We start from the raw sequence: 27,763 nt of genomic DNA, 5'->3' as shown, positions 1-27,763 counted from the left end.
TTATCACACACTTCCGCAGACATCAGAATTATGAACTATATCTTTCCTACTATTGTCAAAATTTGTAGTGCTGTTTTTATGACAGAAGTCTCACAGTACAAAAATAAAATCCAGAAAATCATAACAGAAAAGTATTTTAGTATTAGGATAGCATTTGTTAGGTATATTTGTTAATTTTCAGGGAAATTTGCTCGGTAGTGCTGATGACCCAGAATTTTCATTTTGCTATTATGCTCCAGACACAAAGTGAACAAGACCTCAAACTACTGACATGGCAATGGAAATGGAATAAAGTGAGAATGCTACCTTGTGAGAAGGATGATTCAACATGATATGGCTTTGGGGGAAAGACAGAAAAAAAGGTAACTCCCAGATTTTTTAGTCTAAATTTTCAATATTATGTTGGTACCTTTACAGAACTCCTTGATGTTTTCTAGTCTTAGGAAGTTTGGCAAAACACTTCCCTAACAAGACCAGCAAGGCTTTATTTATTTATTTATTTTGGTATCATTAATGTGCAATTACATGAGCAGCATTATGGTTACTAGACTCCCCCCATTATCAATTCCGGCAAGGCTTTATAATTTTGTAAGAAAATTTTCAAACGGTATTGATAATCATCTAATTACCAGAAATGCGACACTAATACGATAGCTGTATTTATAAAATATATTCATAAAAATGCACATCAATGCTCATACTTGAAAAGGAATTCTAAAAATAAACGTAGACCTGAGCTTAGAAAGCAATAGGAATAGGAAAGTTCATTGTTTGAATTATCTTCACTTACTAACAATAAGAATTATTGACAAATATTTTCTATCCAGTATCTTACTAGTTCTTTCCCAACAACTAAAGCAAATATTATCAATACCAACTTGACTGTGAAGGCCCAAGATTATGTAGAACCTGAAGAATCAAAAGTTAGCATAAGCACAGCCATCTTAAAGGCTCAAACACCATTTTCTAACCTAGAAGGAGAAAAAAATTGCTAGAACTTTGAAAAACAAGTTAGTCAGCCTGTGTTAATTGTAGTGACCTTTAGTTAGCTAACCTCAATCAGTTAAGCTTATCTTGCTAGAACCACCCTAAACATTCCGAAAGTGATTTTATCTAACCAGACCCCCAGGATGTGGCGTCAGCCGAAAATTTATGTGTCTATGGAAAAACACTGTATTGTGACTGTAGAAAATACTGCCCCTTTGAAAATGCTATAAAAACTTCTGGCTTTGTGTGTTCGGGGTCCTTGTTGAGACCCGCTGCGTCGGGCTAATGCATGGACCCCAGCTAGCTGGCCTCTGAATAAATTCCTCTTGCTTGTTGCATCAAGAGACGCCTTCCGTGAGTGATTTGGGGCGGCGTCCTCCTCTGGGAGAATCCAACAATTACACAATTATTAATAACAGACTGAACTTATACTCGAACCAGTGCAAGTTCTAAATGCTTTTCTCTTAAGTATTCCACTAATATAGTAGGAATAAGAAAAAGTATGATAGTATACTATGCTCAGAGCAACAGACTTAATATAGATAGGATAATTGGATAGGAAAAAAAAAATCAAAGAATCTTAGGGAAAAAAGTGACTAGTTTTTTTCTAGTCATCTTTCTAACTTCTCTCTCAGTAGTTTCCCTGTTGTATCACTATCTAACTGTCTGCTAGATTCCTTCCAGAGCAAACACCTTAGAATAGAGTAAGGAGAGCTAATTAAAAAAGACTAAGACAGTCACTGGCATAACCCTGAGAAATTGTACACTAACACATTTTAAAGTTTCTAAAATGTGGTATTTCCTTATGATAAAATCTCCAATTTTTAAAAAAAGACTTCAGTTTCTCTCCCTCCCCAGTCTTGCATATGCTCATCAGACTCTTAGCTTCCATAAAAATAATAAAACATTAGGGCTAAAGGGGCCTTTGAACTCAAAATAGATCATAAAACTACCTGTAAGAACTGAAACAACAAAACTCATGGAAAAGCACTGTCCAATAGAAATACAATGCAAGCCACACACGTAATTTTAATTTTTTCTGGTAGCTAAATTAAAAAAGTAAAAGGAACAGGTGAAATTAATTTTAGCAATATATTTTACTTAACCCAATACATCTAAATCACTTGAGCATATAATCAACATAAAAATATTAATGAAACAGTTTTAAATTACTTTTTTGTACTGAGTCTTCAAAATCTGGTGTGAACATTATATCTGTAATGTATGTTGATTCAGATGCTAAATTTTCATCTGAAATACCTGATACACATTTAGATTTTAACATTTACAGATGAAAAGTATACCCACATACCCAAGTTCTTCTGAACATTCTTAAAATTTTCTCAGTAACTGAATTACGTATCAGCTTTTAAAGTTTAATTAATTAAAATAAAATACAACTTAAAATTCAATTCCTTAGTCCTACGAGTAATACTGTAAGTGGTTAATAGCCACAATAGCAGTTGGTAGATAACATATTAGACAGGGAAATTTAGAAAAAAGGAAAATCTTTGTGCCTTAGGTTAGGCACAGATTTCTCAGATAAGACACAAAAAGTAAGAATCATAAAAGGACACTTATAAATTGGACTTAATCAGATTTTTTTTTTAAGAAACCCATTTATTTCTCACAAGCACTCATCCCGTCTCTCTCTTGACCAAGCTACAGCAGAAGAGAGTGACTTAATCAAAATGTAAAACTTTTGTTCTTCAAAAGACACTCTTAAGAAAATGTGAGAAAACAGATTGGGAGAAAATATTTGCAAAACACCTATTTCCTTCAGAGCCTGAATACAGACAGTAAAAGAATTCTTACACCTCAATGACAGTACAAACAATGCAATAATAGTGGGTAAAATATTTAAAAAGGCAATCACTGAAGAAGACATACAGATGACAAATGAAAAAATGAACATTAGTCCTTACTGAAATATAAATAAAACCATAAGATTCTACTACAATCTCCTTAGAAAGGTTAATATTAAAGACTGACAAGTGCTGGCAAGGATGCAAAGCAATTGGAAATCTCATATGCTACAAGCGTAATGCTTCTGAGGTTGATCCTTGTTGTTGCATGTATGAATAGGCCATTCCATTTTACTGCTAAGAAGTAACCCACTGTATGGACATACCAGGATTTGCTTATCCATCCACAAGCTGATGGACACCTGGGTCGCTGTTGCCAGTTTTTGACAACTATGAATAAAGCTGCTGCAAACATTCACATACAGGTTTTTGCAGGGAAATTGAATTTCATTTCCCTTGGGTAAACACTTAAGATTGGGATTGCTGGTGTATGTACATTTAACTTTACAAGGAACTATCAAACTGTTTCCCAAAGTGGAAATAAACTCTTAGCTTAAATAAAGCAGAGTCCGATTTTATTGCTGGGCTCTGCATCACAGCAACAACAGCTTATTTAACCTAAGCATAAAGTATTGGTTTGAACTCTGCCTCTAAGTTGGTATTGGGTCAAATGGATTTCCAAATTCTTTGGGCCTTAAATTCTTCATCTGACAAATAAGGAGACTTAACTAGATTATTTCTAAGCGCTCTTTTAACACAAAATTCTGTTTCTCATTGTTCCATCACTTCACTAGGTCAACCAAAGTGTCTTGGTTTTCTTATATAACCTGTTATCAAGATGTGTCTATGTTCTTTTACAATTGACTTTCTGAAAATATAAGAAACTTAACACATTTTATAAACTGGAAGGAATTCTGAGATCATCTAGTTCAAATACCTCTTTTAAAAATGAGGAACTTAGCTCTTCCAGGGCTTGGGACCTTTTCTGTGCACCCACAGCCCAGTACCTATATTCACTGCTATCCACGACTGTCGCTCACCAGGAGAGCACTCCTTGCCCTGACAGGGTAAGATTCTTAGTGTGGCTGGGAAAGGGATTCCCTGTCATTATACCACACTATCCTGAGTTCAACTGGCTTCCACTGAGCCAAATTTGCCTAATTTGGAACTATTTCCCCTGTGAGAATTTTGGGCCAGGCCCTCCGACACTCAGAGATGCCTATAAATATATTTCAATTTTATTTGGTAACCTTTCACTTTGTATCTTGATGCTATCTTGCAGGAGAGCTGTTAAATATGCCAATCATACTCACTGTCAAACTGGCTACACAGCTGGATCAAATAAGGGGTAATTTTCTACTTGAGCAGAAAATCTGCAGCATGCACGGTGAACAGTGAAGCTACTTTCTGACGGGAGAGTGCGGGATGCCGCACACGGCTGGGTAACCGACACTCATGCTGCTCCCTCATGCTTATCAGTCCTCTGACGTGGCTTTCCGTGAAAAGGAGTAAAACAGCAGCAAGTGCTCATAGAAAGCAAAACTCAGGAAGAGTGGGAATGTTGAGCGTAAACATTAGGAGGGAGGGAGGAAAAACAGGTAGGGATGGCTTGGGACCAACTTTGTTGGCTGTCTGGCACCAGAACGTTACAAATGTTAGAAAGTCATTATAGTTGATGGAAAAAAAAATGCACAGAGCTATGTATATGACCTTATTTATTTTAAAAAAGTGCACTTGCAATTACATGTAGTTAATGTAAATTAATTTCAAAAATTAAGTGTAATTAAAAAAAAAGAAAAAAGCCTGGAGGCACATATACCAAACTGGTAAACGAGGTTACTGCAGAGGAGAGGGTGGCTGACCACTTCGGAACTCTCACCTTTCTACTTTCAATACTTCTGTACTCTTGACTTTCCAAAAACATTAACCAGCTTTTTTTTTTTTATCAGAAAAATTTTCATTTTTGGAATAAAGAGTAACTACCACAGAGGATTCTCCTGGCAACAAAGTTTTAAAAGAGGTTGAAAAGAAAGAGGTAATAATATTTGGAGGAAAGGAAATACAGAATATGGGAGATAGCACTAAGGGTAGAAATAGCTAATGGTAATAATTTAAACAGTAAGTGCTATATTCTATCCTAACCTTGCATAGAAACTGAATACACCTATGCTACAGAGCACAAGCTGTGCACCCACCACCACCCAAAATAAATTACACTAAAGGTCATATATATGACTGACCTATGCACTGGTTTCCCTTTTGTTTTATGATGTTTGCTTTATCTGTCCTTGGTTTTCAGCTGTTTAATCAACATTAATAACCAATATGTTCTATTGGTTAACAAAGCAGTAAGGGTGATAAAAGTACTAGTAAAAAGCAACAAGATTTTGATAGATAATTTTAAAAGGAGAAGAGGTATTGCAGTGATAAATATCATTCACAGGATGAAATATTTAACAGACAATTTCAGGACAACAGAGTTTATACAAATTGTTGAAAATCTGCAGCGATGGCAATGAGCAAGAAAGAACAAGGTTAACAAAATGGTAAAACTTTTAAGTGGCTGAGGATCAGTATCAACAAGGAGATGTATTTAATATTAATTCAAGAGTAAGCTAGGAAGTTTATTCTAGGCATGTTAAAACTGCTGCATGCTTCTCCCTCCCTGCCCCCAAGGAAATACATAAATGCTGTTTCTCATTATGCCATCATTTCACTGGGTCAACCAAAACTCCTTGTTTTAACATAACCTGTCATCAAGATGTGTCTATGCCAGTGTGTTTTTTACAACTGACTTTCTGAAAATATAAGAAATTACACATTGTATAAAATGGAAAGAATTCAGAGGTCATCTACCTCAAATACCTTTTTTAAAAATGAGGAACCTAGTTCTTCCAGGACTTGTGAACTTTTCTGTGCACCCACACCACTGAGTATATACATTCCAACAACCGCAGCTCACCTGGAGACGACTCTTTGCCCTGACACGGTGCATGATTCTTAGTGTGGCAAGCTTCAAGGTCCAGACATCTGGACATCACAGACAACCATAAAGGTGAGAATGTAGGTACCATGGTTACTAGGGAGTCCCCTGTGGCACTTGGGTAGATCATCCGGAAGGGATGCTAGCAACTGAACAGATTTTCAGTGTTGGCAAGACTGTTCTATTTAGAGAGAAGATGCCCAATATACTGCCTATCAGCATGGAGAAGAGTATGCCTGTTCAAGCTTTGAATGAATATGCTTCTGGGTAGATCAGGGGAAAAGCATATTTTCTAAGAAATGGATTTACCAACAGCTTTTGATTAAATGAAGAGGTTTCCAAAAACAGTTACCATTAAGTGAACACTTCATGCTGGGTTCTTCACAGCCATTCACGTTGGGACCAAAACCAGCTTAACCACGCTATGTTTTGGAGTCTAGAAAAGGCTTTTCGATGGAAAAATTTCTTACTAGTCACATCAGTAATTAGTCAGGGGTCAGTAAAGGAGAGAGCTTTCATTTGCCTCTACTGTCTGGATCCTTGGGAGAGAATGGGAGGGGTAGCTTTTACTGATTAATACTGGCTTTATAGAAATGGCAGCAGGGAAACCCACACTTGCTGGAGGAACTAGTTTGATTTTGATTTTCTGTTTGCCATGATCCATGATAAAATGCTTTTTTGAAAATTTTTGTATGGAATGTGAGCAGAAAAATTCTAAAACTTTAGGGAAATATTTGATACACTCTTAGAGCAGGAAATGACTTTTAAAGCACCATCCTAACACCATTATCCTAGAAGAAAATGATAGATTTGATTATTTATACTAAAAACTTCGGTGTGATAGAAACTACTATGAAAAGGCAAAAGATACACTGGAAAAAACCATTTATAAAACTAAAACAAGGATTTGACTTTCTTAATTTAAGAAGAAACTCTAATAAATAAGAAAAAAAGATTTCAACAGAAAAATGGACAAATACTACAAACAGGTAATTTGCAAAAGAATATAAAAGGCTATTAAAAAAAAGAGCAAAAAAAAGCAAAGATGTTCAACCTTTCACAAGTGACAGAAGTGCAGATTAAAACTACACTAAGAGAAAATGCTCTGCCCATAAACTGGCATAAAGAAACTAATCATGAGGTTGTACGGAAAGAAACTCTCATTTACTTTTCATGGGTGGAAATGAAAGCATTTCTGCAATTCTGAATCAAAATTTACAATGTGCAAGTACAGTCTTTGACCTCGCAATTGTACTTAACGAATTTACACTAAGCAAATAACCAGATGGGTGCAAAAAAATATAAATAAATGTTCTCTTCAGCATTGTGTGGGACAGTAGGGAATGGAGACCAGTATGTTCTACAGTAGAATAAACCCATACAATGTTTTACTATAAAAATACCCAAAATACGCTATGCAAATATCAAAATGGAAAGGCTTGTGATAGAGACAGTTGTCTCATTAGCTGTATTTCCCTTTTACAGGAAGGAGAACCCCAAATCTCAGCTGGAATTATGGCACCTGGAAAAGACTATTTCCCAGTTTCTTTTGTGACTAGATGCAGCAATGCAACTAAATTCTGGCCAAGAAGATATATTAAAGAGGTGCGTGCAGCTTCGAGAAACTATCAGAGGGAAGAGGCAGGCCTTTATTTACTCCTTCCTTCCTAGAAAAGGGATCTGGTGACCTGAGCAGGTAAAGTCTTGGATCAGAAAGAATAAGCCCCATACTGAAGATGGTGGGGCAACAACCTAGCAGGAGAGCTCGAATCTCTAAGTGATCATGGAGCTGCCCTGGAATAAGAAACAAACGTCTTTCTATCTACCTAAACGTCTTTCTATCTATCTAAACGTCTTTCTTTAGGCCATGGTTATTTCAGGTTTCTTATCACTCAGGGCTGAATCTAATCCTAACAATTTATAGCTTTAGAGCGAATGACACAGAAGGGTAAGGTAAATCAGTACACCCATCCTCCATAGCAGGTTACATACCAACATGTTTAACAGGGATTTTTCTAAGTGGTGAGATTATGGGTGATTTTTGCTTTCTTTTTTGTATCTTTCAGTTCTATTCTGAAAAAAATTTATGTGCATATATTGATTCTATAATAGTTATTTTTGAGAAAACATTCTAAAAATTCAAGTGGACAGGTTTCCTTTATTTAGTCCCTCTGAAGAACTCAGATATTTTAGTCAGATTGGCTTCTTTTTAAAAGATCCCAGGCTGTCTTGGACAACAGGTCTCCGACAGAATCGCTGCAGCTTGCCCAGCCCAGAAACAAGTTTTACCAGGCTGTATTTCTCAGGGCCCCTTCAAGTACCCTAAAAAGAAATGGTAACCCCACAGGGAGTTGGTCAGTCCTCTACCAAGTTGCTATTTATAGATTGGTGACATAGTTAGCCAAATCAACAACTTCATCCTTCAAACTTTCAGGTCAACAATATTTGAGTTAAAGAAGCCAGATATAAATGAGAACATACACAGATGTGTAACTGGATAAAAAATCATCAGACTGTATGCACACTTGAAATTTATGCTAGTTTCACTGTATGAAAATTCTATTAGAAAATACACACACACACATACTCTCTAAAGACAGTATCACAATAACACAAGCTCTAGTCATTTCTCTGTATTCAACCTGTTGATGTGACCAAGAATATTCTATGCATTTATCAGTTCTGCAGGAAGGAGACTTCTCAAAAACCTTCTCAATAAAGATGAAAGTCAAGGAATTCATTGTCTCTGTTCTTTTCCTTTTTCCTATATGGTGCCCATCAATTGGTCCCACTGATACTTCAGATCACTTTGTCCTTCTGTAGTATTTATGAACTGTTACTGCTTATGAAGTCCTTGTAAAGTGTTTAGAAGACTCTTGCTTTGATTACATTTCACTTTTCAAAACATTTTCTACAACTGTAATTAATCATACTTTTTGATTTTACATTCCAAAGTTTTTAAGTGTGTAAAATAAAGTTCTTCTCCTTTGTCCTATATTTCCAGAGATAAAATTTAAAGGCTCAAAGTGTTTACAAATTCTTACTTTAAAACCCCTAAACTTTCTTGAAAATAAATAAAAATAAATTCTTACTCTGTTACTGTCCAACCCACAATGCCATGTTTTCAAAGTCCACCACTGTGACTTCAACCTACTGTTCTAACTTTTGCTCCTAATACGTTCAGCAAGTCTGCCTGGCCGCACTTGAAGTGATCGAGTGCTCCAATCATGTGCACAAATCTTTCAGATGTTAATGACATATATAATGAAAATATTGTTATTCTGAAGCAATGAATTAGGCGGATGTGAGAGGACAGAGATGTGTCTATTTTTGTATACACTGCTACAGAGCACTAAGAAGCAAGAAATACATAAAATGTATATTCACTGTTGTTGGGGAAACTGAGCATATTTCCAAATCTTTTTTGAAAACTACTTTGTATGATGGATATGTAAAAAGCCGTATTTTTTAATGTATATAATTTGATGACTTTGGGAATAAGTACACACCTGTGAAATCACCACCACCAAGGACATGAACATATCCATCACCTCTCAAAGTTTCCTCTTACTCTTTATTATTATTACTATTATTGTGTGTGTGTGTGTGTGTAGGGGAGAACAGTCAATGTAATCTAAGTCCTCTGCCTCTGTAATTCAACTGTTCCTTCCACCTGGAGTAAGGCATAACATTCTTTTTCCAATCTATCTTTCAGCTAATGTACTTTTCAAGGCCAGCTCAGATTTTACTTCTCTAGGAAACTGATTTCCTGGTTGGAATTCATCTTTCATATTCCTCATCTTACATACTTCGCTATCATCTTTATCACAGTCTACCACGAAACCTATATACATTCAGTCACAAACATATATACATAGTATGTTGTGTCTATGGTCTGTTAAAGGTAAGCTAGTATAGGGAGGGTCTGTGCTTTAGTAACATTTGTTGGCTTTGTTGGATTGTAGAGCCAAACAATGGATTTTTTTTACTGCTTTTCTGGTAGTGTTACCTACTGCATGTTTGTTCATCAGTAACTTCTTGCTATTAACTTGATCTACACAGCTTGAATCTAATACAGCTTTAGTAGTAAGTCACTGCCTAGGGCTCTGAACCCGATTTTGTTTCTACAGGGTTTTTTTTTTCTGGTGTGGCAATTATATTTATTTTAACAGACTGACCTGTTTGCATTTCTTGCCTTTATCAGACCTTCTCTTAAGTACAGAGAGTGAAACTACTTCTGGTTGTCCTGTTTTCCAAGGAAACCTTGCAATTTTCTCTTTTACTTCAATGAATCTGCTCTGCATAACCTAAGACTTTTATAAAAACTGTTGTTTTCTCAAAAATTCTGCAAACGGCTTACAAGATATAATTAACACCCTAGAATAAACAATATTGTACAACACAGAAAGATCTTCCCCTTAGAAGATATGTTATTGTTGGGCTATGTGGAAGAATCTCACTTTATTAGCGACTAGAAAATTTGGAGCAAGAAAGCAGCAAGCTATAGTATGTAAATTAAAATATATAAAAACTTCAAATCAAAAGTCAGTATCATACTGACATGTTGAGTTAAAGCAGCAGGTCCACTCATGTCAGAAATAAAACAGATGCCTACCACTGCCACTCTTATTCCAAACTATTCTGGAAATGTAAGTCGATGTAATTATACCACAGAAAAAAATTAGGTTAAAAAAAATTATCTCCAAAGTTATACCTCTGGAAAACATAAGAGAATTAAATGAAAAAAACTACTAAAAATTGAAATAAGAAAATTCAACAAGGGTCTCTAAAGAGAATATACCCTTTTTTTATGTAAACTGTGTAGGAAAAGATTCCAGTTACAGTAACAATCAAAAAGATAAAAATATGCTTTAAAAAGGCTTAAAGGAAAAAGGAAAAGACATTACTTGTTTTAGACTCAATGAGAAGTTAAAAGAAAAAAGTCAATTCTCTCCTAAAATTTTGTAAATTTACACTGATTCCAATAAAAATATGAGGATTTACTAGAAATAATTCTAACATTTTACATGAAATCTAAAATTCTAAATTCTATATGAAAAAATAAATGTTTGAAAGCAGTCTGGAAAATTCTGTAATGAAGAGCGATGGGTGGGAACAAGTACTATGAGATACTAAAATACTCTCTCAAGCGACACAAGGTAAAATAGTTAATACTATAATAGATCAAGTGTTAATACTGTAATAGAGTTGAGAAGGAAATAGGAATGCTTTTATAAGCACATGGAAAAGATGTTCCACATCTTAAACACAACGAGAGAAAAAATAAAGAAGTATAACTAATGACACCATTTTTCCACTTTCAGTGAGAAGAAAATAATACGGTTTGATGATAACATTATTATGGTGCCCACTGGGATATGCTGCTGGCAAGAATGTAATCTGATAGGTCTCTGTAGGTACATTTTGGCAATAAAACTAAATGAAAAATGCACATCCCTTTGAACCATCAATTTCACCATACCCTACAGATAGACTTCCAAAGATACAAAGGAGATTATCTGTGCAATGTGATTTCTAATTGCAAGAGACTGGAAACAACCTAATGCTTATCTATGAAGGTTTGGCTAGTTAAATTGTGGTGTATCTTAACAACAAAACACTATGTACCCGATTTTTTTGTAGCAATAGTATGAACATACTTTTGAGCTATGCTGACATGAATTTCATATATGTTTTACATTAGCAACAAAAACCATGTCCTAAACTTTAATAATGAATGACTTTCAAAACAGTTGGGAGGGGCATTAGGTGGGGGTAGTGGAACTCTATGTTCCAGCCTAACATCCCTAGTTCCAAATTCATCTATTAGACAGTGGAAATACAAAGTGTCTGGCAGAAATACTAAAAAACATTTGAAAGGAGCATTAAAAAGATTTCACTGTTTAGAATGGAAGTATTATGAAAAGAAATGACCCAGGATCCTGTTAACTGCAGACTTTGACTCATTAGTTGTGGATGTGCAGTGTTTTATAAAATGAAGCAGTTCTAGATATTAGTATGAAGTGAGCAGTAAGATGTATTTCTAACTTAGAAAAAGGAATATACGAAATTAGTGTGGTTAGTATCTCACCATTTACGTAAAAAATAAAAAAAGGTAAGGAAATTACACAAACGTGTAAGTCTGCAGACTCTCTCTAAAGAATACACAAGAAACTGTTGACGGAGATTGCTCTTGGGGAGGAAGGTAAAGGTAGGCAGGGAATCTTTTTTTTTTTTTTTAAAAACTGGTTATACAGTTGGCTTATTTTTTTAAATTAAACAATGTACATGTATTACCTATCTAAAAAAAATACAAGAAGATGCTCAGCATCATTAACCATTAGGGAAACGTATATCAAAACCATAGCAATATACTCCACACTCACTAAGATGGCTATTATCAAAACAAACAGAAAACAACCACAAATGTTGGTGTGTGGTGAAGATGTGGAGCAACCAGAACCTTTATGCATCGCTGGTGGGAATATTAAATGGTGCACCTGCAGATGTTGCGGAAAACACTGTTGGTTCCTCAAAAGGTTAACCTGAGAATTACTATGATCCAACAATTCTACTTCTGGGTTTATATCCAAAAGAACTGAAAGTGGAGACTTGAATACATATTTGTACACCATGTTCACAGCAGTTTTACTTACAATTGCCAAAAGGTGGAAATAACCCAAGTGTGCACTGACAGATGAACGGATAAACAAAACGTGGTACATACATTCAATGGGATATTAATCAGCCCTAAAGGGAAGGACATTCTGACACAGACTACAACATGCACGAACTATGAAGATATTATGCTAAGTGACACCTGCAGATGCAGGTGGTGATGGTTACACAACAGTGTGAATGTACTTAAAACCCCTGATCAGTATACTTAAAATGGTTAAAATAGCAAATTTTATGCTGTGTATATTTTGCTGCAATTAAAAAAAAAGTTGCACTAATTGAAAATCCAAAGAGAGCTATGGCAAGTAAAGAAATTGAATTAGTCAATTAAAAAATCTTCCCACAAAGAAAAGCTCAGGTCCAGATGGCTTCACCAATGAATACTATCAAACACTTAAAGAAGAAATAATTTGAGTTCACACTCTTACAGAATATAGAGGATGGAACATTTACCAACTCATTATATGAGAACAATATTACTTTGATACCAGACAAAGACAGCACAGAAGCCAAAGATATCACAAAAAAACTATGGACTACTATCTCTCATGCATATACATGCAAAAATCCTCATCAAAATATTAGCAAACAAAATCAAGCAACATATATAAAGGATTATATATCACGGCCAAGTGGGAATCATCCCTGGAGTTCAAGATAGCTTTAACATTCAAAATTCAGGTAGAATAATACACCATGTTAATATAATATATATTAATATAATATTATGTTATATTAACAAATATTACTTACCAAAAGAAAAAATATTTGACAGATAAAATCTAAGACCCATTCATGATAAAAATGTTCAACAAACTAGGGATAAAGGGCTTCTATGAAAAACTTACAACTTGTATCATATTCAGGAGTGAGACTGAAAGCTTTCCCCTAAGATTGGAAAGGAAGAAAAGATCAGCAAGAATGTCTGCCCACACCACTTCTATTCAGTATTGCACTAAAGGTTCCAGCCAGCGTAATCATGAAAGAAAAATAAATGAGAACAAGGAGAAATCAGAAAAACTTCTGTCCATACAATAATGCCAGCCCCAAAGTGGAAACAACCCAAATGTCTATTAGCTGATAAACAAGGATAAACAAAATGTAGTATATACTCGTAGGGTAGAATATTATTGAGCAATACATGCCACAACATAGATGAATCTCAAAATCATTATGCTAAGTGAAAGAAGTCTGACACAAGAAAACACATATGGCATGAGTCAATTTATATGAAATGACATGAAAGGGCAAATCCACAAGACAGAAAATAGATTAGTGGTTGCCTGGGTCTGGAGACAGTAATGGGGACTGACTGCTAATGGGCGCAAGGAACCTATCTGGAGAGATAGCAATATTCTACAACTGGACTATAGTAATTGTTGCACAACTCTAAATTTGCTAAAAGTTATTGCAATTTACTCCTTAAACACTTAAATTTTGTATGTAAATATACCTTAATAAAGCTGTTTACAAATGTAAAAAAAGTTAATGAGGATAATATCCTTTACTTATTAATACTACTGCTTGTTTACCCAAATTTCTACATGTTGAAAAAAATGGGAAAGAAAACTTATTATAGCATATCTAATTATGCCTTTCTCTATTTTACTGGAATAGAAAAACGTGGAAATATTGTGTTTAGGAAAAGAGAATCTTAGCTAAGGCCATAAATATGAGGAATGGATTATGCAAGAACTTTTATTATTCACCTCCCTGTACCCCTTCATAAACATGAGTGATGAAAAATAAACTGTACCCTAAGGGCAAAAAGGGTGCTAATTTTGCAATTCCTATTAATGAATCGCTTTCTTGAACATCATCTATCTGACAGTCTATCCTTGAGAAAGCTAAAGTTCACTCAGTTCTTTCAATAAATTTAAATGTTTTAGACCTTTAAGGCATTTCCTTCAGATATATGGTCAATCAGGGGCAATTTAAACTTCCCATTTTTCTCTCAGTAAAGTTCCCACCACACAGTTCTTAGTCGTGAGCACTGAGCACCGTGGAGCTTTCAAGCTCTTTTTTCCTACAGTCTTTCTAGTTCCCTTCATCATTTCTGCTCACATTCTTGCCTCGTCTCATGATCTCCACACACTCTGGCATCTACCTCTTCCTTAGCCCTTCCCAAGACGTCAACTCCTGGCTTCATCTTACATGTTGTCCTTTTTCTTTGGGGCATGGGGGACCTCTTCTGTCATTTACGCACACCTGGCCTGGCTGCCTCCCCAGTCTGCTTGATCCCGTAATACTGTCATTTAATTACTACACTTACGCGTCAGCATTTTCAAAGCAATACCATAGATCCTTTTAAGAATTCCTTTTAAAGATTCTTACGATACCACTTTTTTTTAATCCGAGGAAATTTGCTTCCTTTTCTGCTACATTCTCCCACACCCATATATCGGATGTTTTACTAAATTTGGCTTAAGTCTGAGAGACAAGAGGGTGTGAGGACTGGTGAGAGAATATTACAGTATGAAGACATGTAGTAAGAATCAAGAAACATGGCATTCTTGTCAAGGGTGGAGAAATGTATTCTCATACACTACTGGCACAATGGTAAACAGTGGGCAAGCTGGCCACAACTGTTAAAGTTTTAAGAAGGCTTGGATACAATTCAATACATTTTTGACCACTACCTTAAAAAAATACTGGAGCCAGTGCCCGGCCATTGTTCTACATCAGGAAGTTCACTGTAATATTGTTAGAATTGCATAGTAAGCTTCTAGACTTTGTTTCATACAGGCAGACAGAAAATCTGGTTTGTTCACTGCACTATACCCAGTACCCTGAGCAATGCCCAGCACAGAGGAGGTAGTTTCAGGAAGATTTATTGAATAAATAAATGAATGATGATGGAGATCTGAGGGGCAGTTTAAGCCTGGATCTCTGTTGGCAATTGGCAAGCCAAGAGTGAATTTTCCATTCGGAATACCATGTTTTACTGAGTTCCATCCATGGCCACGCTGATCTCTTAGCCCTTGTCTGGCAAGTACACTTTGCTGATCATCAGGGTAAATGGCAGAGGAATTTGAGTATTCAAAGCAAGCCAGTCACAAAACAGATGTGCTACTTTAGTAATAGGCAACGGTAATGCTGTCATGCTGGCATTTTAATCAGATGAATGTTAAATATATTTTTTCAATTCAATTATTACCAAAAAAATTGAACATAGGTATACTTTTTCTGCTTTGTTAAATATAAAAGATTTAATCTTCAGAGTGACAATTAAGACTTTGAAATATCCAAAAATAAAAAATCTATTTTTATCTCAGAGCACTACTGAACAAGGCATGTGACCTGGCCTCCTGTCACACATTGATTTTCAGAGTTTGAGAAAATTATCCAAAAGGGGGAAAAAACCCCATCATACTGAGGTGGTGGTAAGACACGACCTTTTGAAAGACTGAAATGATATTACAGCATAAAGACACATGAGGGCACTCTAGTCACCCAGCAAAGAGAAACAGGAAAGTGAAATCAGGTTGACATTTTAACAATAGTACTGCATTAGGTGAATTACAAACCGGTAAAACTGAATGTTTGTCATTTATAGCAAGAGATTTTCTGTTCCTGATCCAAACCCTAAGAAGCCATAAAGATTCTGCAATTCTGTAAATTGGAGAAATAAGCCATCACTCTCCAAGGTGAGGATTAACCACGCCCCTTTCTAATGATTTGTTACATTGACCTTGGGGCATGATATGCTCCTTTCCAGAAAAGATCTTCTATGTAATCTACGAGTCCACTTGGTGTTTTACTTGTCGTCCACTGGGAACAGTCCATGAATCTGTTTCTCTGCTCCATCTATTTTTCTAGGAGAAATGGCGAGTTAAAAGTTTGAGGCTCCCCCAACAGCCAGCAGTAATGAAACAGCATTTTTGTACAAAAGAGCAGAGACAACTGAAGAATATATCTCATGGCCTTCTTGAGTTTTTAAATATGTAGATACAACTAGAGCATATAACTTCCCCCAGCAAATTCAAAATGTATAGCATACCGAGCATTTAAATGACCTTTCTTTCAGACCTTTAACAAGAGAGCAACAATGACCGCAGAGAGCCATGGAGTCCGAAGCAACAGGTGAATCCCTAAGGCTTATCATTAAAGCCACATTCAAATTTGTGCCTTAGCAAAATTACAAATAATTCCCAGTCATATTTCTTTGCGGTCAAATATAATAGTTAAAATGGAAAGTATTAAAACTTTGAATGCCAAAGGCATACTACGGTTGCATAACAAATTTTTGTTGACTGAAACAACCAGAAGATATTCTCCAACTCTGGAACTATCTCTAGGAAGTATGGCACACACTACAAATCTTGAACTGCTTCTTAATATTTTATTCACTTTAACCTTCATCTGTTTGAACATCTAAATTCTTGGCCGTCATGTTTCAAAGTCAATTTCCCTCAACATATTCAGTATATTTTTGTCCCATGGTCTTTTGTTAAGGAGGCTGAATTCTAGGGAATTCCAGTTTCTATCCTCAGCTCAACTGGCCAATGGGGTGTACCCCAATTAGCATCAATCTTTACTAGTAACAGAACATGCTCTAGAATGTGTTGATTTAGAGGACACACTTCTAATGTTCCTGTTCTTTTTTTAAGATTCTGGTTAACTAGAAGTATCAGTGGATCTTCCTTAGTTAAATAAAGCTGCCCGATACCGAATATTATACGGACAATCATTAAAATCCTTTAAGCTGATATCTCTGTAAGGTGATACCCAAGGATTATTACACTATTAATGACATCCACTGCCTTTCCTTGGGTGTGTGAAAAACCACCAGGAAAGTGATGTGTCAAGTTAGAGAACTATAAATTGAATAGTATAAAATCTAACTTGTGCACTCAATTGGTATGATCTGATATGGAGGGCATTATATTATTAAGGAAGCTTCCAAACTTTAATTTTTCCCCAATTATCTTTTTTAAGATCTTAATTTCACTAAACTCACATTTAAAGTTAATTTAAAAAATAACCTCGAATGAACTTTTTTTCAATATGACTTCTGGCTTCCTTTCTTTAAGAGGTCATCTACCAAATGCCAGGCACTGTGCAAGGTCCTGCCTCATTAAGCAACAGATTCTTGAGAATTAATCCTGGGTTCAGATCTAGGCTCTGCCATTTATTTTATCTGTTTTGCCTCCCTGGGATCCAGACTTTCTATCTGTAAAATGGGAATACTATCACCTAGATCAAAGGATTAAATGGGACACTAAATAGCCAGGTAACTAGCACAGTGCTTGGCACACTGTAATTGCTCCATAAAAGATAACAATTACTTTTTCACTCCCATGTTTATTGTTTATTGTAATATTTTTAACTTCACCCTTAATCTTTTTTCAATGACATCCACAGACCTTGATAATCCTTCAGAAGTTATTTTTTCAACTACCATTTGTGATGCTACCAGAGCATCACACTATGTGTCAGGTCCTGGGAATAGAGTCTACAGGAAGGAGGGCACACATAGCACCAATAATTACAAGTGCTATAAAAGGGACATGTGCCATGGAAGGCTGTAACTGGGGTACCTAATTCAAGGAAATCTTGAAAAAGTGCTATTTAAACAGAGATGTGAAATATATGAAGATATTAGGCAGACAAAAAAGTGAAGTGCTGCAGGCAATTGAACATATTTATAAAGTCCCTGAGGCAAAAGCGAACAGGGTGAGTTCAAGGAGCTGGAATATATGTTGTGCAACATAACTGAAACAAGGAGAACAAGGGAGCTGAGGACTAGACGTGAGCCTGGAGACGCAGGCAAGACCAAGTAAGGCAGGTGAAGCATTCTAAGACCTTAGCTAAGGGCAAAGGAAGCTACTGAGGGGTTTAATGGAACTCTGCAGTTTAAAAACTTCTGGGATGCAGAGTAGAGAATGGATTGGAGAGGATTCAGACAATGCAGGGACACTAGTTAGTGGGCCTGCCTGAATTCCAAGTGCTCAGTGAGAAGAGCCCATACAAAAGCAGTAATAGTGCAACTTGAGAGAAACAGACCTGCTCAAGAACAGAAGTATAATCAACAAGATGTGCTCACAGATTGTGTGTGGGAAGGGTATTTTGGGAAGTCACAATCTCAAAAACAAGAATGTGCTCAATAAAATGTATTTCTGTGCTTCATAAATGTAAAACATGGGCTTATTACATATTCCAAAAGCACACACAAAGTTAAAAATTTTAGGCTATGGGAGGATTTATTCCAATTCTGTGGGAGGCATGATACACAAAATAAGTCTAATTTATTGAGTGTCAATGCTTCTGAAACCATTTAGCTGTGCTGACAGATATTCTGCATTACAGATCATCTATCAACTATCAAATGATCTTTAATATGTAATATGTGAATTGCAAGTAAAGAGGGAGGTACTCTAGATAGAACACCTCTTCCTCTCAGGTGTCTTTTGGTTCTTAAAGGAAAACATAAGTTTCTACTTTTTTCCCTTCATAAATTAAGCAGGAGGATATAATGAGCAAGCAATATACGTAAAGTAAGTCTTGGCTGTCTGATACCCTCAGCAAATGAGTATTTATCTGTTTCATGCTTGCATGCCTTCTCACTGAGCAGACCAAATACGATTTATCCTATACTGAGGAGACACAGTTTGTGTTCCAACCATTTAGGTGCAAACTCTTTCGCTCCCATAAACTGATCCCTCTTCATAGAAGGCCCTAGCTTACCCACCCTTCTTATCAGTTTAACAGTCACCTTTCCAGGAAGCTGTCTCCCACCTCCCCAACCCACCCCCATCATCCTCTCAATTTCCCAAACCCTGAACATGCCTCTACCATGACACAGTGAATGATAATTTTGACCTACTTTTCTGTCTTCTTCATTTGAACACATGCTCTTTAGGGCAAGGCAGTGACTTCTGATTCTGTATTCTTAAATGTTTCACACATTGACCCAGAAGCAAACTGTTCTCTTCAAGGTTTACTGATTTGTGTGCCCTTCCCCTTACATAAATGGCTTTAAATGAAGACAGTTTTGGTGTTGAATCCACCTTCAATACTTTTCTCTGACTTCCTCTCATCAAACAGCTGACACTTTGCAGAGTATATGCACACACATGCTTTAAAAGCATATTCAACTAATTGAGAAAATGAACCTCTTGTTTTTGTATAATTACAGAAAGTAAAGCTTGACAATACTTGGCTGCAGGAACATGGACTTTAAAAAGATGGAGAGACAGAAGACCACACCTGTTTTTCTACCCTCCTAATCATGCTGTTTGCTAACTCCATAGAGTTGGGATGAACTAGTTAGATCTGTGTGCACAATGAGAGTAAAATGGCTCAAAATAAAGGCCCGAGAAGCTTTCCTATAAACCAGGTGTTTGATTTTTGCGATGCAAAGACAGCTCCAAGTATACTGGCATGTTCCATCTAAATTGGCTCATGCAGTCCCTACAGCCCTAGGCTGGAATGCCTTAACACTTCCTCTCAGCCCATTTACACACAGACTCAAATCCTTCCAGATCACACTCTGACCTCGTCTTCTTCTGAACTCCAAGCAGTTAGGAGTCTATAACAAAACATTTAAGCAGTATTTACGCTCTGCCCAGTATTCAGAGCTACTCTCTGCTCGTGTCTAACCGAAGCATTCTCAACTACGGTTGGGAGAAACGTTGACCAAGTGCCCATCGCGAGGAAAGAAGTTATCAACCTATTTCAACACTCACGTGGCAGCGGGGAAACTAGTCAAACCTAGTTCATAAAGCCCAACCTTAGCTCGAAGGTGAAGAAATGTGACGAGCCAACCTCTTATCTAATCAGAGGCCCTCCAAAGGACGGATAACATCTCCTGGCAGTCATGGGTGTGTGGGAGAAGTGGGAGAGTCAAACCTCAACAACAAACGGCTTTCCTCAGTCCTCCCACTTTCCAGTTCCCTTCTCAAGGTGGATACGACGAAGTCCAAAAGGATATGGCATCACCTTTGCCCTCTGACCTAGGAGCGGAGACTCACCAGTTTCATACTGCACTTCTGGATGTGCAACACCAGTTAACCTTCTCCTCAAACCCAGAAAGCGTCTTCCGGTTCAATCTCCGCCACGGCCCGGCGAGAGCATCGCGGGACGTGGAGTCTGTCTTCTCGCGGCATCATGGGAAATGTAGTCCTCTTTTTCCATGCATCATGGGAACTGTGGTCATCTTTCCTTTTCCTCCTTTTCCTCTCGGAACGCCTCCTTCCCGTCAGCTCAAATTCATCCCCGCCGCCAATTCATTCTGTCTCTCCACCCCAGCGTGAGATCATGTCCCTCCGCTGGGCCCGGGAAGCATGGCATTCTGGGACATGTAGTTCCCACGTCTCTGGTGCCCCTTTCCCCTCCTCCCTGTGGGAAGGCGGGTGGGCGCGGGCCTTCCCGGGAGCTGTAGTTCCCTGGGGCCTCCGGACGCGGCGTCCCTAGCTTTTACTCAAGGGAGGCAGGAACTACAACTCCCAGGGCCGTCCGGCTGCAGCAGGTGGGAGCGGGGCTGTTGCTATCAATATGGCGGTTGTCAGCCAGACAAAGACAGTCAGTCTGATGTGATTGAGACAAGGGAGGTTTTCAGGGGGAGACTGGGAGATAGGGGCCTCCCCTCCCCCTTCTCCTCTTCCTGTGCCGGCCTCAACCCCTCCCCAGTCCCCTCCCGACGGGCGCCCCACGCGGAAGACAGCCCTCCCCCTCCCGCTTTCCCCTCCTCCCCGCCTCAGCCCTTCGTGCTGGGACGTTGGGGAGGGGGCTGTGCCGGGCGCGGAGAACTCCGCGAGGATCGAAGGTGAGTCGTGCGGTTTTGTAGCCAGACTACCTCAAGTCTCTTTCCTCACTTGTTTCTCTTTACTTTTTTTTTTTTGGAGGGGTTTTGGGGAGAAAGTGAGTGAGCTGGGGACGGGTCTCGTAAGCGGCCCGATGGAGAGGAGGGAAGGAAGCGGGGGGCTCCCGAGAGGGTAGCCCGGGCGCAGGGCATGGGGTGGGGCGGGTCGTAGGGGGGCGGTCGTCGAAAGGCGTCGGCTGCCCCCCGGCTCTTGCTCCCGGTTTCCTCCACTCTGGGCGGAAGGTTTGAATCCTGGAGGTGGGGTCTCCGGCTCTGAGTTGGGGAAGCCGTGAGGTGGACCGGAGGTGTGTGGGTTTGTTTGGGGGTGTGTTAACTGTTTGGAACTGTGTGACGCGTACTTGTGGGATGCGTCCGCCTGGAATAAATGTCTACAGAGAGGAAGTTCGGGAGCCGGAGTGCCGGCTCTTAGCTGGGCCTGGGCGGGGGCCGTGCGTGAGCTGCGGGTCCTGGACCTCCGGGCCGGCGGCGCGGTGCGGGGCGGCGGGCGTCAGCGGCTCGTCCGGGTCCCGCCGGCCGCTCGCGCCCCGCTCCCCGCCTCCGCCCCCTCCCCGGGGCCGGTCTCCACCCCACACTCCGGGCCGGAGGATTTTAGAGCTGGGGTGGTGTCGAGATGGATTTTTGCATCCTGAAGTCGAGAGATAGGTGAAAAAGCAAAAGTGTTCTTAATATTTGATTCCGGAACCGTGTTTTGGTTACACTGTTGGGGCTGCTTTGAAAGGAGTCCTCCACCCACCCTCACCCCGAAACAGTAGGTAACGGGAGCTCGTCGTGTTGTTGTGAAATAGACGAAACGTTACTTAAGATTCGGGGGCGTGGGGTGGGGGTCGGGAGTGCTGACATGTGTATGCGTCTCTTGTGTGTCCCCTGAAGGCACAGAATGACTTGTGTATGTTGAGAGAGGGAGACTTGTTTTCGTAGTAGGAAAAACTGGGAAATTATTTGGGGGTTGGGGGGAGTCTCTGAAGGGCGCTGCTTGTGTTTTTTTCTTCTACCCCACCCTGTTCCGTCTCGCTTGTCTGAAAGCTGGTGTGGAAGAGTGAGGGAGCACTGGGTGAGTGAAGGGCAGAATGCAGTTGACATTAAAGATACTCTACTATGTGAAGTTGAACGATATAAACTGATTGCCGTTTTTATTTCCCTGAAGCTTTAAAAACCTTTATCATTTATTAGTGTGGAGTGATGCGACTGGCTCATTTCTCCGGGATCCTGCAGATATAGAAACCTCTTCCTTCCTTCACCACCTACTTCTTCCTTCAGTCTTTCCTTTTTTTCTTGGCATGGTACATTTCTCTTTCAGGATGGACATAATGCCTCCCGTGCGTGTTTATTTAGTTTGTACTAATATGGTTGTGCTTTTTGTGGTTTTACTATAAAAATGCATCATTAGATGGAAAGGACCTGCATTCGTTTTTATTTTGCATGTATGCCACAGGTAATTACCTCATCAGGATTACAGGGCTTTGCATGAAACTCATCCTAAAATTGTACAACTGTGTTGTTAGGGGTAGTTCAGTTATGTTCGTTAAGTCAAGTCTAGAAAATTTGAATTCTGTTTTTTTTTTGTCAAGTTTCAATTACAGTTATAAAGGGACGAAAATTGCAACATCTCTTCTCACAGTCTTTAATATTTAATACCATTACACCAGGAGAATTTAAGAGCATGTATTTTGTACTTCCTTCAGTTTGAAATACAAGTTTTTCAATAACCCTTCTTCATCCATTACAGTTTTTTAGTATAAGGGACTTTTAAATAACTGAAGAAATTGCCCAGTTGCTCTCTGGACTGTTGAGAATTTAATTTATTTACATTTTTGGCTCCAAACTTATCAATTCTTGAACCTATCAGTGAAGGACCTTGGATTCCATAACTACTGAAATAGTTTTGTGGTATGTTTTATAACCTTTGATTTGAAATTTCTGCAGTTGGTCATTCACACAGATAAGCTGACTATAAGTGTGAGGTAGCATATATATTTATATTGACCTGAATAGAGAAAAAAAAAGAATCTATCTCCTAACACTTGAATTTAGAATATAGAATATGTTGATACAAAGCCAAGCCCTTAGTTTGTTTATAAACTAGGATTTTCAGAATTACTTGTTTTTACCTTCTATCTGAACCTGAAATACTACTTTGCAAAAACTGGAGAAAAATCCAACATAATTACATTGTAAGGTAAATTTGTGCTGAAAGATAATTCTGTTAGATGTAGTTTTAAGATGTTCAATACTTATTTTAGAAATATAAAACTAAAATATTAAGAGTTGGAAAAATATAAGAGTATCTTCTGCCCATCCTAACCTCAGATTTTATTTTTTTGTTCATTTTTCTTCTATGGAAATGCAAAGTTACTGATAGGGAAAAGCTATCATTAAACTTTTTTGGACTAGTAGTCTGGCTGAAATCATTAGAAGTAAACCAGATGTATTCCTTGCATTCATTGGGGGTGATTCTGTTGCATTTTAAGCACTGAGCATTAAAATGATGTAAAGCCTCTACTGCAGGTTGAAGCATAAAACATTCTCAGCATGTGGAAGTCATATGGTTTATGAAAAAAATAGAAAATCAGGGCACTGGTGCCTGTCCAGCTTAAAATTTCATCTCGTAACTGTGAAAGACACATTTATTTTAATATGATTTCTTCTAAAAATGTTGCCTATATTGCTAATCTGTTGCTAGTTTAGTGCCCTGCAAATGGTGAATACTGTGGTTAAAATGTGCATCGAAGAGCCTTTAGGGGTCAGCTTTATGTTGAATGTCTTCAGTGGGGCTTTATTTTCACTGCTTTATCAACAGATTTCATTCTTGTAGAACTCCTTAGCTTAGTATTGATAAGTTAAAAAATATAAAGTCTTGGTAACAAACTTAATAGCTTGGTATTGATAAGTTAAAAAATATAATGCGATAAATCTCTCATTGTTTGATCTTCTAAAAAGTCGAAATAACCAATTTACGGCATTTTTTTGTGGCAAGTATTGATTGGAATGGCATTGTTTGTTTCAGCAGATGTTGAACACATTGGGAATAGTTAATGCTTAATTTATTCACTTTGGGGATTTTGTATGTTACATTCAGGCCATCCCACTTTTAATGTTTCAGGAAGCTTCTGTGTTTGCTGTAAAACCACGTTTGTTTTTCCTGTTCACTTCTTTGCAGCTCGTTTCTATTATTTTTGTTTGCAAATCTTTAAACTTGAATCATTTCTCTTGGGTATTAGAAATTTATCCTAGGATGCGATTTTTTTGTGGCATGAAAGTTGGTGTACTATTCAACTTTTAAAAATGTGATGCATTTATAGATAAACTTCAAAGTGCTCAGTAAAAACACATTGGGTTTGTTTGTTTTGTGAACCTGCTTTACTTAGGGCTTTTTTAGCTGTCAGAATTAATTTTATAGCACCCCTTGCTTTTGGCTAGATTTTTCTCTTAACTTTTTTTTTTTTTGTTTGCTTTTACTTCTTAACTGTTTTTACTTCTCAGTTTATTAGAACTTTATAGAAAAATCGTTAGGAGTGGAAATCACAGCTTGTCTACAGTGTCCTGTAGGTACATTCACATATGCACACACATATATAAAACATCTTTATGTTTGTTTATGTATGAAATTGTTATATTTCTATCAGACACACAGTCCGTAAGGAAGGAACCACGAATAACAGGAGACTCTAAGCATAACTGACTTATGCTGGAAACCAGAGTAACCAGTAACCATCATTACATGCTGCCCACATTTTAGAAGCTACGGAGATTTTCATTATTATTGTAAACCATTATTAAATAAATTTGTAATTTATTTAATAAACCAATTTTAACAGATTCTGCCAAAATCTTACTTCTCTCATAATGGAAGCTATTGGTATTGAAATTTTTCTTGAAATAATAGTGATATGTGACTCATGCCTAAATGTAAGCTGTCCGCCTAGATGACCCTTCCTCGTCTCAGGGCCCATCATAAGTACACAGTAGAGATTGTTCCTAGTGATTATTTGATGTATAGCTTTTAGTTAGAGTCTATTTAAACATAATCCAGTGCTTTAGATGACTTGTTTTTCTTGATCTTAAGATGAAACAAGTAGGAAATTTACTATAACATTGTCTTGGACACTTTCCAAGAGCACTGGTTACTGTAAGGCCCTGGCTTTAACATAGTTTACCCCTAATAGTGGCCATAAGGTTGAAATTACAGTAAGCTTTTCCAATGGTTATTAGAATCATAATGCAGTATTTTACAGATCCTTGACTTGGGCTGTAAGGATAGTGATTTTTGTTTATTTGTTTTACATTTATATTTACAAAGGAGAAAAAAGCCCAACAGTCAAGTTAGCTTTGAAGTTATGAGTTACTTTTTCTGAATCTTAAAAACGTGTCCACAGACCCCTCCTTATAAGTGATAAAATGATTCTAATCCATTCAAAGGAAATTTAAGTTTTTCTTGGATTTAGAGTGATTAGGATAAGAATGTTTACTAAATTCCACATATTCTCTCTAGCTTCTTTGTCCATCTTACATTCAGTGATGGTCTGCATGTGGTTTGTCGAAAACATTTAATAGCTGTCTTTACTGTATGCATATTAAACAATTAGTGTGGAATTGCCAAGTGGCAGTACTTTTAATGTATATAGTTGCATTTTTCAAAGAGGGGAGAGAGTCTCTTGCTTCTTGTGGCTGTTGCAGAAATGAGGATGACTTACAACTAAACCTATGTGCTTAAGGATTTTGATTAAGTAGCATAATTGAAATGTACAGCTGCTGGGCTGGGCCTAGTCCTTCAAGCCTTGGTTTCATCCACACTCTCCCCATCCGATTATGAAGTCAAGTTGGTTTTGTACCCTTTTTATCTATCTATTCCCTTCTTTTCCTTCTGTTGCCTTTCTCTTTTAATTCGGGTCTCATAGTTTCTGTCTTATCACATCAGCTTCTTAACTAATCTTTCTGCTTTCAGTGCTTTTCTTTAGTCTTTATTCACATCTACCTGAGAGATCTTGCTAAGATAAAATGCAAATTTGGTTGTCAGCCATACTTTGCCTGTAATTCTTCAGTGGCTCCCTAGCATTTTAGATAGATCCAGACTCACTCCATCTGTGTCCAGATCCCAGCTCTGACATGTACTGGCTATGTGATCTTGCACAAATTATTTAATCTGTCTGTGCCTCAGTTTCCTCATCTGTAGAATGGAAATAAGTAGTCCTTACCTCCTAAGATTTTTGTGAGCCGTTAGAAGTTAAGTCCTCAGAATGCTTCTGGAATATCATAAATGTTAACTATTGTAATTATTATGTTATACAAGATATTTTACATTCTGGTTCCTGCCTTACATTTTATCATTACCAATTCCAGACCCTATGCCTTAGCCGTGCCAAACAAGCGCTCTTAAGGTAGGGAGGGTTAGGTATTAATCTGTGAGAGTTAATCATTGTTAGTAGTGTCTTCAAAAGTAAAGAGTTAATTGTGAAATTTTGCTGCATAAAGAATGATAACTATACACTTGACCCTTGAACAACATGGGTTTGAATTGCGCATGTCCACTTATTCACAGATTTTTATCAGTTAATATATACGAAAATTTTTTTGAGATTTGTAACAATTTGAAAAAACCTTTCTCTAGTTGACTGTAAGGATACAGTACATAACACATACGACATACAGAATATGTGTTCATTGACTGTTGATATTACTGGTAGGACTTCCAGTCAACGGTAAGCCATTAAAGTTTTTGGGGAGTCAAAAGTTATACTTGGATTTTTTGCCTGTGTGGGGAGGGGGGAATTATTGTTCAAGGGTCAACTGTATTCTGTTGCTTTGGCTTCTATTTTTTTTCTCCCAAAATACAAAATAATACTATTTAGATTATTGCTTAATTCAGGCTATTAAATTTAAAAATTCTCTTTCCTCACCTTGTTAATACATTTCACCTTGTTACTATGTTTCTAATGTAGATTTCTTCTTGCTAATCCAATTTTTCTTATCTTTTCATGTAACTTTATTAAAGACCTACTAATTTAGTATAGGGTCTTTCACTGCTTTCCACAAATCTGAATTCTCTATTTCAGGTTGTGTGTTTTCTTCTTTCTTGGTTATTGGGATGATTGAATAGTTGCATTATGTGATTTGGAAGCCCCTTTAGAGAGAATCTGTTTGATTTCCGTGTTGATGTTCATACTTGAGGTTGGACGGCTCGTTTATTCCCAGTGCTGCAGTTGGTTGTCCAGAGTGGCAGCTGATACTCATATGGTGCTGCCGGTATGTTTCATTCCTCTCAAAGAGGAGAGTGTCCTGTTTTTATAAAACTGAGCTTCGTAAGGATAAGTGTTACCCCAAACTGCCATATAGCGGTAGCACAATGATAGCTTAGATATCAGTCCAGACTTTAAATGTTTTTGTAGGAGACTATATCTGATTGTAGTTTGCAACCCCAACCCCTAATTTAGCCAACATTTGCCTTTATGTAACAGAATTGTTCATTGTGGAGAACTTGAAAGTAGTGAT

At 37.5% G+C, this 27,763-nt stretch overlaps 2 protein-coding genes across 17 annotated transcripts in view; one reads left to right on the top strand and one right to left on the bottom strand.

The window, feature by feature from the left end:
• INTS9 (integrator complex subunit 9) overlaps positions 1-20,564 on the bottom strand; it is a 90,060-nt gene extending 69,496 nt beyond the window's left edge. Inside the window, exon 1 of one of the 2 annotated variants that reach the window (XM_036888953.2) lies at positions 20,427-20,564. In XM_036888953.2, the coding sequence (XP_036744848.1) occupies positions 20,427-20,435 (9 nt within the window). In that variant the 5' untranslated portion in view covers positions 20,436-20,564. The other variant, XM_036888954.2, reaches the window with a different exon arrangement.
• Positions 20,565-20,916: 352 nt separating this feature from the next.
• Positions 20,917-27,763, top strand: part of HMBOX1 (homeobox containing 1) — a 171,569-nt gene continuing 164,722 nt past the window's right edge. For all 15 annotated transcript variants that reach the window (XM_036888831.2, XM_036888841.2, XM_036888836.2 and 12 more), the window contains exon 1: positions 20,917-21,220. The gene's annotated coding sequence lies outside the window, so the exon portion shown is untranslated. The remainder of the gene's footprint in view (positions 21,221-27,763) is intronic.

Source organism: Manis pentadactyla, chromosome 1 (assembly GCF_030020395.1).
Source record: "Manis pentadactyla isolate mManPen7 chromosome 1, mManPen7.hap1, whole genome shotgun sequence".
Classification (NCBI taxonomy): Eukaryota; Metazoa; Chordata; class Mammalia; order Pholidota; family Manidae; genus Manis; species Manis pentadactyla.
The sequence above is the reverse complement of the archived record's forward strand: the minus strand, read 5'-3'. Positions and strand labels throughout refer to the sequence as shown.